The sequence below is a fragment of the Carlito syrichta genome, unplaced genomic scaffold, assembly GCF_000164805.1.
Source record: "Carlito syrichta isolate Samal-C Ts95f unplaced genomic scaffold, Tarsius_syrichta-2.0.1 Scaffold301954, whole genome shotgun sequence".
Classification (NCBI taxonomy): Eukaryota; Metazoa; Chordata; class Mammalia; order Primates; family Tarsiidae; genus Carlito; species Carlito syrichta.
The window spans coordinates 147995-159990 of NW_007246050.1; the positions used below are offsets into that span (position 1 = coordinate 147995).

Below are 11996 nucleotides of genomic sequence, written 5' to 3' on the forward strand. Positions count from 1 at the left end.
CTCACTCCTGAATCCTGCAGGTCCCAGGATTCCAGCCTGAGACACATGAGGTCACTAGGCAAATGAAGCCAAGGACACACCTAAGGCTAGGCCAGACCTGCAACTCCTAGAGATATGGCTCACAGCAGGCACTGGACAAAGAGCCTGTCACAGCAGAGGGGCCCACTGCTGGAAAAACAGTGGTCGCTGTCCAGTGCTACCATTTCCACTTTCCTCATGGAGCTGCTGCCATGCTCAGAGTGGGATCCAGACCCAGCCTTCTGCCCCCCAGCCCCAGATCTGCCCTGGGAGCCCAGCCAGGGTCATGGGCTGGGCAAGTGCCCAGGAGGTAACTCAGCAGAATTCCTGCTGGTTGTCCCCTTGCATAGCCTCTGTAAGAGAAGCCGGCCAGCAAAGGTTCAGATGAGGAAAGAAAACTACAGGAAGGTCAAAAGTCCAGCCAGACCACACAGGGAGAGGGCAGAGTACAGGCTTCTCAAACTGCAGCAACTGCTGAGCCAAGTGTCTGCCCTCCAGAGGCAACACCACCCTTCTTGGCTGTGCCCTGCGCTCCTGAGGGCTGCCTGTGTGGACAGTGTTCAAGGGCTGGAGGGAGCAAAAAGAGATCAGGGACATCCCCACTCCCTCCCCCCAATCCATGGGATCCCTGCTGCCTGGCTCTTTCCCTCCATCCAATGCCACTGTCTCCCTCAAAGTGGCCTTCTCTGCACACTCTTTCCGGGTTCCTGTGACCATTTCCTCCCTCTTCTGTGCGGGCCAGGGATGTTACGACCTTGGGGCATCCTATACTACCCTGAGGCTCCCCAAACTCTGCTCCCCCCTTTGTTATTGTCCCTTTACTAAACCCTCTGCTGATTATCCTAAATTGAGTGTGTCTCCTGTTTCCTGCTGAGCCCGTGACTGGTACAATCACCCACCCTGGATTTCTGAGATGCCCTGGCTTGCAAGAATCAGTCCCACCACTGCACAGGCTGACCTGGCTCTGCATGGGGAAGATGGACAGATCAGTGTGTTCTCCACATCTTCCTTCTACCTCCAGTCCCAGCCAAGCATGAGGCCACTCTCCACTCGCATTCGGTCTGCTTCAGCCCACCGGCCAGCCTTCCAGTGTTCCAAGTCCAAGTGGCTCAACACCACTTGGAGCCTCATTCCCTCAGGGCACTCCTCCTTTGTGACTTCACCCACTGAAGTCACTTGGGAGACAGCGCTGAATGTTCCACCCCAGAATCTTGGCCTCTAGGAGGCAGGGACAGCAGGCCTGGCCAGCCCAGAGACTCTCTGTCCAGGGTGTAAATGTCCCGCAGAGATGTAGAGGGCAGCCTCAGAGGCACTGGGCGTTCCTGGCACCATGGATGCTGCTGCTGTCCTCAAGCGACAAGGCTATATCATGGGGATACATTTAGGAGAGGGCTCTTATGCAGAAGTCAAATCAGCTTACTCTGAGTGCCTGAAGTTCAACGTGGCAGTCAAGATCATTGACCGCAAGAAAGCCCCCACGGACTTCTTGGAGAAATTTCTCCCCCGGGAAATTGAGATTCTGACCATGCTAAACCACCGCTCCATCATCAAGACCTACGAGATCTTTGAGACATTAGATGCCAAGGTCTACATCATTATGGAGCTCGGGGTCCAGGGCGACCTCCTCGAGTTCATCAAAACCCGGGGTGCCCTGCACGAGGACGATGCTCGCGAGAAGTTCCACCAGCTATCCTCAGCCATCAAGTACTGTCACGACCTAGACGTCGTCCACCGGGACCTCAAGTGTGAGAATCTTCTCCTCGACAAGGACTTCAACATCAAGCTGTCCGACTTTGGCTTCTCCAAGCGCTGCCTGCGGGACGACAGTGGCCGACTGACATTAAGCAAGACCTTCTGTGGGTCAGCAGCCTATGCAGCCCCTGAGGTGCTGCAGGGCATCCCCTACCAGCCCAAAGTGTATGACATCTGGAGCTTGGGCGTGATCCTCTACATCATGGTCTGTGGCTCCATGCCCTACGACGATTCTAACATCAAGAAGATGCTGCGCATCCAGAAGGAGCACCGAGTCAACTTCCCACGCTCCAAGCACCTGACAGGCGAGTGCAAGGACCTCATCTACCGCATGCTTCAGCCTGACGTCAGCCGCCGGCTGCAGATCGATGAAATCCTCAACCACTGCTGGGTGCAGCCCAAGACACGGGGCCTGTCCACTGCAGCTGTCAACAAGGAGGGGGAGAGCTCCCAGGGCAATGAGCCCTCACGGACCCATGAACCCATCTCTGACAAGAGGTCTGCTACCAATCTGAAGCCTGGGGTGAGGCACAACTCGAGGCACAGCCTGAGACAAAACCTGAGGAGACAGCAGTGCAAGCACCCGAGCAGCCAAAGATCTTCGGCTCCACCGGTGAGCAGTTGGCCAAGGAGGACAGAAGAAGGGCTCCCGCCACACCTTCAGAGACACAACTCATAAACCTCTCGTGGCCCAGGGGGCCAGCAGAGAATGAGGCAGAACTCATGGCTTCAAGCCTGAGTTTGGAAGAAATCAAGGGATGAGCCAGAGAAGGAAGACGGTCCCAGATATATCGATATTTTCGTCAGTTTCTTCTCCCTCCCTTTGAACTTGGTAACCCCTCTGGCCAAAGAAGCAATAAATCTATATTAGTGCAGCACCCAAGGTGGATGTCTTTGCCCTGAGTCCTGGGCTCCACCTGGCTTCTCACTTGTATGGAGCTGTGATGCCTCACTTGCTCCGGAAAATATTTCCCAGTTTGTGCAGCCCAGACTGTGAGCTCAGGCCCTGGCTAAAGTAGCTGAACCAATTAGAGGCTGCAGCCAAGGACAGGGGAGACCTGAAGGGTCAAGGGCCAGAACTGAGAGCTAAGTGAGGGAGCTGCTATTTCCAGAGGAATGCTCTAAAGTGCAGTGCTGGGGTGAGGACAGGACACAGAGAGGACAAGACAGAAGGGCAAGGAGGTCAGGGCCTCTCTAGTCGGGAGGGCCGGCTCTGTATGCAACTGGGGCTGAGGGTCTGGACAGGCTCACCCTCTCCATCCCCACAAGGCTGCCACTGGGAGTCAGGGGACACTGCAAGGAGGCAGGCGGGCAGCCTCTCCATCCTTCCTGAAGTCCCCAACCTGCAGGGCTATTTGCTTATTCTGTACTCTGCCCACCATGGGTCCCCCACATCCAGTCAGCACCCAGTTTTCAACAGTGCCAGAGTCACCCCACCCTGTGGTCATTTCTCAGCCCTGAACAGGTGGAAGCTATGCTGGATGTCCCAGTTACACTCCACCTGGGCATATCCCATTCTCCTGTGTGGCCTTAATCACACCCTGTTCCCCTCTAGTCCCAGCCTCTCACCAGAGGCAACATCCTTCCCAGCACTAAGAAGCTGACACTGCATGCCTGGTCCCCACCAGCAGGGAAAGACAGCCATGGAATCCTGCAACAGGCATGGGCTTGCATTTGGGATCACCAGCTACTGTGTGCTGCATACCCTGCATGTACAGTGTCTCAGGCAGGTCTTAACTCGACGCTGGCCCCTTTCTCTTCACTTTAACTGCATCTGAGGGTTTGACACACACAAAGAACAAGAGCTTTCAGACTTACCTCTCCGCTGGCCTGTGTCTCTATCCTGGGAAGACCTTGAAGCCCCAGTCCTCTGAGAGAAGAGGGATCCAGTGAGAGCCTGGACCGGCCCTCTTTGCTCCCCTCCCTACATGTAGTCTACTTCCCTGCCAGGCTCTCCCTCTCCTCACAGCATCCCCTCCCTTCCCATCACCTTCCACAGTGGCCTGAGGCCCCGCACACCCAATCTGGCTCCCACTGCCCATGGGAAGGAACCCATGTCTGGCCCCCTCCTGTGGCCCCACATCCATTCTCTGCTAGCCTCTCCAGGTAGCCGTCACCCCTGCACCCCCATCACACACATGGGTCAGAATTAAACTTGGGACTCGCCCCAGCAGGCTCTGGCCATCTCTCAAGCCTGGCTGAGGGGCTGCCACCTCCACAAAGCTGCCTGGGGGATCCTTGTTGACATTCAGGAGCCTGCAACTGTGCAGTCTGCCAGCAGGCCTGGGTGTGCTCAGGGTCTAAGTGACACTGGAGGAGTTACCTGTTTTTCCCATGAAGAAAGTTACAGTGGAGCGGCCAGGTAGGCTGGGTGACAAGTCCTGAGTAGCCTCCACACCATAATCCCTGCAAGCCTGCGCTGGTCTCTAGGGCAGCGGGAGGCACAAGAGCATGGACTGCAACCCATGCAGGTGAGCTGGAACCGCAGGGACTGCAGAAGGAGCACCTGCTGTGTGCTTCATGAGGGGGAAACTGCTCAGAGGGTGGGTGACCTGTCAGTCACACGGCCCAGAAAACAGGGCCCTTGTGACTCCTCCACAAGTGGCCTCACCATGCCAGGAGCCCAGGCCTGCTGGGCTTAGCCCTGGCTCGAACCTGTTCAGGGACCCTCAGAAGTGTTAGAATCAGAACCTCAACGTGGCTTTCTGTCTGTGCTCCTACCACACCACACCCCTTCAGGCAATCCCATGCAGTTGTCATCCTCATCCTCCTCCACCAGGCTAGTTCCTCCGATTCAGCTTCCCCCGGCCCTCCTGAAGTCCAGTTCCTCATTGCCTGTCCTCACAGCTCAACAATGACGTGCTGGCATAGTCACCATCGTGCATGCACACATGCTGGTGTGATATTGAGCCTCCCAGTCTCTGGATTCCAGGAAGGCGTGGGCTGGCTAGTTCATCAGTGTACCTCAGCACCTAGAGCAGACCCTCGATGACTGTGGGGTGAATGGGTAAATGGGTGTCCACTTTATAGAGGAAACCAAAATTCAGAGGGAATGGATTTCCCAGAATGTGCAGGTTCCGGATCCATAGAACTGCAACCTTGGGAGCTACGCTGGGGGCCCCGAGGCCCAGTACAGCCGTCCGCCGCAAATACATCAGGAATCCCAGCCCTGTGTGCACATGCTAGATGGAGACACACAATTCACACCCTGGCAGGTGCGCTTTAGTGAGGCTGACATCTGCCTCCTCCAACATGGCCCCCAGGGACCAGAGAGGCCACACTGTCCTGGGCAAGGGCAGAGTGTAAAGAAGCAGAAAGCACAAAGAAAGGGAGAACCAGTTGGCAGAGTCAGCTAAGAAGCAGATATGCAGAGAGATGCCCCCGATAGGGAATCTGGGAGCACAAGGAAAGGCAGTGGAAAGAGGGCTGGATATGGGGATGTGTCTTGTGTCCCTGCCTGCAAACCTTCACAGCCTGCACTTTCTAGGACACAAAGGAGTGAAGTTCTGGTCATTTCAGCAAAAGAGCCTCCAGGAGAAAGGAATGCACTGAGCTAAAGCCATTAGCCACGGATGCCATAAGAGCTCCAAGTGGGATGCAGGGAGGCAGTTGCTGCCGGAAGGTGGTTGCCGTGGCAGGCCCACCCTGCCCACCCCAGGCCTCCAGACTCAGTGTGCTCCCTGCACACTCCACACAGGGTGTGCGCCCACAGGCCATACCTTGGGCCAAGACGTCACATATGCCTAGCACATCCTGCCCCTCTTGTCAACCTGGTGGAGCCTGTTGATCCTCTGCAGCCTGGCTCTACTGTCATTTCCTCTTTGAAGCCTTCTGTTTGGACTCCCCCCCACCATGTAGAAATAGGCCTCCCTCCCTCTCCCTGAACACCAAGCACATGGCTAGCCTGTCCTGGAGGCTTCCTGTGGGCCAGGGTGCCTGTGATGGATAACATGAACATCAGGAGATGTGTACAGGATGCTACCTTTCCCAAAGCAAAAATCCATACATGCCCTCAAAAGGAATTTTTGTGCTGTGTCCAGGTGCAAAAGGCAACCTGAGATGCCATGCCAGGGTTCCAACAGGCCGCTGCTACCTGCTTCTCACAAAGGTCCAAAATGATGTGACTCGGGACCCTTCCTCTTCATGGCCTGCTCTTCACAGCTGATGGTCTGGATGCTGCCATCCCCCAGGACGCCTCAGCACCAAGGCCCTGCCCACTCACTGACTGCACACCAGACACAGACCTGCCCTTCCCCATCTCTAGCTGATCCTGAGGCCCGTCTGTGTGAGCCTCCTCTCTCCAGGTCAAAGGCACTGGCCCCATTCTCACCCTAAAGCCAATTCTCCTCTCTCTGCCAGTGACCATCTTAAAACAGAACTTGGGGCATGCCTCCTCCTGCCCCGCACCCTGTAGCGGCTGCCTATCACTTAGAGAAAAAGCCCGAACTCCTCTTCCACATCCCTCTTGACTAGTATTAATCAGCTGTTCTCAGAAAAAGCCCTCTCATCTCTAAGCTCTTTCCCACCTGCCTTACCACCCTCTCTACCTAACTGATGCCCTGCCCCTCCTCTCAGCCTGCCCCACCCCTGGGACATGCATCCACCTGCCCCAGGCCCTAGCTGGCACACGGTGCAACCTTGTCTGCTGTCTCCCACCCATCACACGCCCCTGCTTGCTGGTATAGCAACTCACCTGCCCAACTGTCTACCCTGAGGTGCCTGCCAGCTCCTGCTGCCAAACATGGAGTTGCTTTTGTCACCAGGCTTGGCACCATTGATGACCCGGCTAGTCCAGGGTAAACCCTTCCAGGCACCACCAGTCTCACGGACATAAGTCCTAGAGAGAGCTTTTCTTCGTACCCCAAAGAAGCTGCAGGAAATTGGCCCTAGTGGGATCAAGACCAATGCCGCGCCAGGTAAGGGAAAAGGACTTGGGAATGACACTCTGGCTGGACTGCCTCCCTCGGCCTGACCCGTGGCAGGGAAGCCACCACAAAGAAGAGGAGCAGAGTTACCACAGTCCTGGGGGCCAGCTTCCTCACAGTGAGTGGGGAGTGGGCACTCCTGTCAGGCTGACCTGGATTCCAGGAGCCCTAAGCCCTCAGCTCAGGCCCTCCAGCCGCAGGCTGGCTTTATGATTTCATTTGCTGAAGTCATCTGGAGACAATGCTGAGCATTCCACCTCTCCAAGTGCAGGCCCAGCCCAGCCCAGCCAGAAGCCTCCTGTGGAGTAAATGAGGACAATGTCCCCTGGCCCACGTGTGGGGGGGATGTAGAGGGCAGTGGCGCCAGCCGCTCCTGGCACCATGTACGATGCCGCAGTCCTAAGGAAGAAGGGTTACATTGTGGGCATCAATCTTGGCAAGGGTTCCTATGCAAAAGTCAAATCTGCCTACTCTGAACGCCTCAAGTTCAACGTGGCGGTCAAGATCATCGACCGCAAGAAAACGCCCACTGACTTTGTGGAGAGATTCCTTCCTCGGGAGATGGACATCCTGGCAAACGTCAGCCACCGCTCCATCATCAAGACCTACGAGATCTTTGAGACCTCAGGTGGGCGGATCTACATTGTCATGGAGCTCGGTGTCCAAGGCGACCTTCTGGAGTTCATCCAGTGCCGGGGCGCCCTGCACGAAGATTTGGCACGCAAAATGTTCCGCCAGCTGTCCTCAGCCGTCAAATACTGCCACGACCTGGATGTTGTCCACCGGGACCTCAAGTGTGAGAATCTTCTCCTTGACAAGGATTTCAACATCAAGTTGTCGGACTTCGGCTTCTCCAAGCGTTGCCTGCGGGATGGTAATGGGCACATCATCCTCAGCAAGACCTTCTGTGGGTCGGCAGCCTATGCGGCCCCTGAGGTGCTGCAGGGCATCCCCTACCAGCCCAAGGTGTACGACATCTGGAGCCTGGGTGTGATTCTCTACATCATGGTCTGCGGCTCCATGCCCTATGATGACTCCGACATCAAGAAGATGCTGCGCGTCCAGAAGGAGCACCGTGTGGACTTCCCCCACTCCAAGAACTTGACGGGTGAGTGCAAGGACCTCATCTACCGTATGCTGCAGCCCGACGTCAACCGGAGGCTGCACGTTGATGAGATCCTCAGCCACTCATGGCTGCAGCCCCCTAAGCCCAAAGCCATGTCTTCTGCCTCCTTCAAGATGGAGGGGGAGGACAAGTACCGGGCCGAGGGCAAACTGGACACCCGACCAGGCTCCAGGCCCGAGCACCGGCCTGACCACAAGCTCGGAGCCAAAACCCAGCACCGGCTGATGGTGTTGCCGGAGAATGAGGACAGGGCAGAGGACAGGCTGGCCGAGACCTCCAGGCCCAAAGACCATTACATCTCCAGAGGTGAGGTGGGGAAGGCGAGCACCTAGCAGTGGCGAGGGCCCCAGGGGCATGGCCATAGTTGAGTCCACGTAAACTAAGTAACCAGATAGGAGCTGAAGAAGGCACAGGTGCAAGAAACAAGTAAAATTCGTCCATTAAACCATTATTTTGATTACGTTCTATTAGCTTTCTTCCACTTAGTAGCAAAGACATTCATTACTGACCGGCAAATAAACCACAGAGTGTATACAAGCCTCGAGAGTGCCCAGTGAGGAATCTTTTTCTCTAGGACTCAGCCAACTGCCCTGCTACATGGGGGTCTCCATCGTAGGATCCCAGGACCTGTGTTCAGCTGCAGGCTGACTCACGGTGTGGCTTTGTGGTCCACTTGCCAGGCCCATACCTGTCTCCCTCTAACCTGCCCCGTTCTCAATGCCCCAGGGCTAAGCAGCTCAGCCTTTCCCTCACCTCACACAGCGCAACCACCTGGACCTGCCCTGCACCCTTACACGGCCTCTGCTCAGTGTCCCCATCCTGGTATTCGAGACTGGCGCCCTGGGACTCTCAAGCCCCCCAACCCCTCACACAGTCAGGCCCAGCTGAGACTTCCACCTGCACCCTCCCCACCCTGCGTCCCAAGCCACTCGGCAGACCTCAGTGATTCATGCTGGCCAGTCTCCTGTGCTTCCTGTTCAGCTTCCCATCACTCCCTAAAAATGCTCCCACACACCAAAGTGGTCAGCATTGGACAGTGCACCTCCTCCTTTTGCCTACTCCAACCTCTCTCTCCGACTTCCTGGGGGATCCCTTGGGCTAAAGCCCACCCTTTCTTACGGGAGGAGCATTGTAATCCCTCTCTCTCTTCCTTTAACAATTCCAGTCGGGGCCCAACCTTACCTGAATCCTGCAACCCTCTTCACCTCACCCCCCATGCTCCATGGATCCCAGGGCGCAACTAGGGACTGTCCCCCTAGGAGCTTGCAGAAACTCACTGTCCAGGAGCACAGGTTAGCAGAGACCCCAAACAGGCGTCAGGCAGCAGGTATCAGGCACCAACAGGCCTCCAGAGACCTTCAGTGTCCTCAGGGAGTGGGTGGGAGGGCAAATGCAGGACAGAGGGACTGCCTAGTACAGGGCTGGGTACGTTCAAAACAGGAAGGACTCTAGTGTGAACAGAGGTCACGGATGCCCCTGAGCAATGTGGGCCCCCATCCCTGTGGCCCAGAGGGCACAATCTGTAACCTCCACTTGAGACCTGAAGACACTGGCCTGTGAGCCAGGCCATGGTTCTGGCACCAGCTGCCCACCCCTTCAGCCCTGCAGGAAGCAGGCTCACATGACCAGCCTCCAGAGGGTTGGGCACCCATGCCCTCAGCTCACAGGCTGAGTATACCCCATGGTGCACAGAGCGCTTACGGGGTCTGCACGGTACCTCACCCTGTTTTTTCTACAGCCCAGTTACTGTTATCTGGGGGCTCCTGCTGGTAGCAGTGATGACAGGGTGAGGCTGGGGCCTCAGCAGCGGAGGCTGAGCAGAGCCTATGGCAGAAGGGTGAGCAGAAGGGCATGACGATGGAGATGGCCCACTGCACCTGGAGGTGACAGCTGAGGCTTCTGGAAAGGTGCCTCACCCGGGTAGGGCCTGATGTGCAGCCCCCACACAGTCCTGTAACCAGGAAACCACGAGGGGATCAGGTCCAGCTGAGAGCTGTGGACCTCAACCCAGAGCCCAGGCAAACTCGTGGGGCCACAGCTTCTGAGGGCTCCCTCCCTCAGAGGAGTGGAGAACACTGGAGGCCGGTGTGAACTCAGCTCAGAAGGCAGGTTCAGGTGCCACAGAAAGCAATGCCAGTGTTGCCTGGCCTCCCACAGACACCCCATCCACAGCTTCCTCCCCTGAGAGGCTCTAATCTCAAACCCTGTAGTCATGAGGCATGATGCAGGCCCCAGGGTTGGGTGGGGAGCAGAATGGACAGGTGGCCTTGCTAGATTGTGCCAAGTGTTCTTTAATGAGTGTAGGGAGGGGGATGTTTAAATAGAAAACAGCCTCAGCAAGTCCCTGTGATATGACATGGGTGTCTGTGCCCTGTGCCGGCCTGGCTGCAGCACGGCACCTTTCTTCTATGACTTCTGGGATGGTCAACCGCTGTTGGCCCGGGCCTGGGTTCCCAGAAGGCTGGAGTCCTCTGCTGGGTGCACAGCTGCCCTGCAGGGTCCACAGAGTGTCCACAAGCCCAGCCCGGGCCAGCTCTAAAAGAAGTCCGAGGCTTTGCGCCGAGCCGGGAGCTGCAGCAGGTTGTCTGTGATGGAGGCCGGGTCCTGTGTGAGGGGGGTGTGTGCAGCAGATCCTGGAGCTGGTGTGCTTGTGGGGGTCTGCAGCCCACCGGCTGGGGTCTTGAGGTGGGTCGAGCGTGCTGGGGATGGCGTGTAACTGGCCCGCAGGGCCCGGTCCGTGTACTTGCTGGCTGTCCTGCTCACGAGGCGCTGAAGGGCCGGGGACATAGCTGGGCTCAGTCCTCTGGGGGTGAGGCTGGGGTGGAAGAACGGGCAAGAGAGGCAGGGTTAGGTGGGCTAGGTGCTGCCAGCATCAGGGACTCCTTCAGCAGAGCATGGGCAGACATGTGGTCATTCTGACCTGAGGTGGACAGCACTGGATGGCCTGGCAGTGAGGCCAAGGGGCGGTGCTGCTCGTGGTTATGGGACTGAGGTAGACGCCCAGACCTTTGAGAGTTGGAGTCCCCACCCCTCTCCCAAGAAAATGATGATATCTCTCCATAGGGCTGACAGGAGCTCACAGTGGGACTCCAGATCTAAAAGTGCCTCTTGGGGCCTGGCCAAGGAGGATGTAAGGGAAAAAAAACAGAAGGGGGGCCCATGTCCTGGTCCACATACAGCCACGCGCTGCACCTGCTGCAGATTCCCCAGCATCCATACTTCTGGGTGGGGTGGGGGGTGAGTGGGAGCCTGACAGAGACACCCTCCCACCCGCCACAGGTCAGGCTGCCCTCACCTGGCCAGGTTCTCTGTCACTCTCCGCAAGGCCTCTTGCTTCTTGGCCCGGTTCTTGGCAGCGGCCTCATTGGCCATCTTCAGTCCCAGACGCTCCCTGCGGCCTGGCTCCAAGATCTAAAAGGCAGTAGGTGTGTGGGTGGCCTGTGTTGGCCCCACTATAAGCCATGCAGTTTCTAACACAGAGAACTGCTGCCATGGACACCAGTCTGTCTTTGTGGCCTCCATGATTCCAATGACCCACTGTCACCTCTCCCTAAAAGCCACCCCACCTCGCCTGACCTGCGGACTTAAGCAGAGCCAGGCACTCTTTGCCTGTTCTCATGTTCCTCCCAAAGCCAGGACTGCCAAGTTATGAGCCTCTGACAATCTTTTAGAAAATGAGTGTCTCACATGCATGATCATTGCAGCATTATTTGCAATAGCAAAAAACATAGAACCAACTGTGCTGCCCATCAAAAGTGAACTGGGTTAAAAAAAATGGTACGTATACACAATGGAATATCCATAAAGAAAGACAAATGTATGAACTTTGCAGCAACTTGGATGGATCACATAAACAAAGAACTAGTACCACATGTTCTCGCTCATAAGCAGTGAGATATGAACAATTATCAAAATACTATAAGAAAGGAATTGCCAGCAGTAGTAAACTACCAAGGGAGGAGGACACACCATCAATAAGGGTAACTGATCTCATAACAGGTGAAAATTGGACACTAAAGTGATGCCCAAACTTTATCTGTACAATGACCATTGATATACCTAACCCAGAATTGTAGCTAACTTTAAAATAAAAATTAAAAGCTGGGCTCGGTGGCTCAGCCTGTAATCCTGTGCCTTTGGGAGGCCGAGGTGAGTGAATTGTCTGAGCCCGCGGG

At 56.2% G+C, this 11996-nt stretch overlaps 3 protein-coding genes across 4 annotated transcripts in view; 2 read left to right on the top strand and 1 right to left on the bottom strand.

Annotated features, from left to right (window-relative positions):
* Positions 1-1182: 1182 nt before the first annotated feature.
* On the top strand, positions 1183-2603 carry LOC103258077 (testis-specific serine/threonine-protein kinase 1). Its single transcript, XM_008055789.2, has one exon. The coding sequence runs from the start codon at positions 1349-1351 to the stop codon at positions 2447-2449; it is 1101 nt and encodes a 366-aa protein (XP_008053980.2). The 5' UTR covers positions 1183-1348; the 3' UTR covers positions 2450-2603.
* Positions 2604-6941: 4338 nt separating this feature from the next.
* Positions 6942-8169, top strand: LOC103258078 (testis-specific serine/threonine-protein kinase 2). The gene has a single exon (XM_008055790.2). The coding sequence runs from the start codon at positions 7077-7079 to the stop codon at positions 8151-8153; it is 1077 nt and encodes a 358-aa protein (XP_008053981.1). The 5' UTR covers positions 6942-7076; the 3' UTR covers positions 8154-8169.
* A 1923-nt stretch (positions 8170-10092) lies between these two features.
* The window catches only part of ESS2 (ess-2 splicing factor homolog), a 13358-nt gene continuing 11454 nt past the window's right edge, over positions 10093-11996 (bottom strand). For both annotated transcript variants that reach the window (XM_021711237.1, XM_021711236.1), the window contains exon 10: positions 10093-10636. In XM_021711237.1, the coding sequence (XP_021566912.1) occupies positions 10357-10636 (280 nt within the window). In that variant the 3' untranslated portion in view covers positions 10093-10356. The remainder of the gene's footprint in view (positions 10637-11996) is intronic.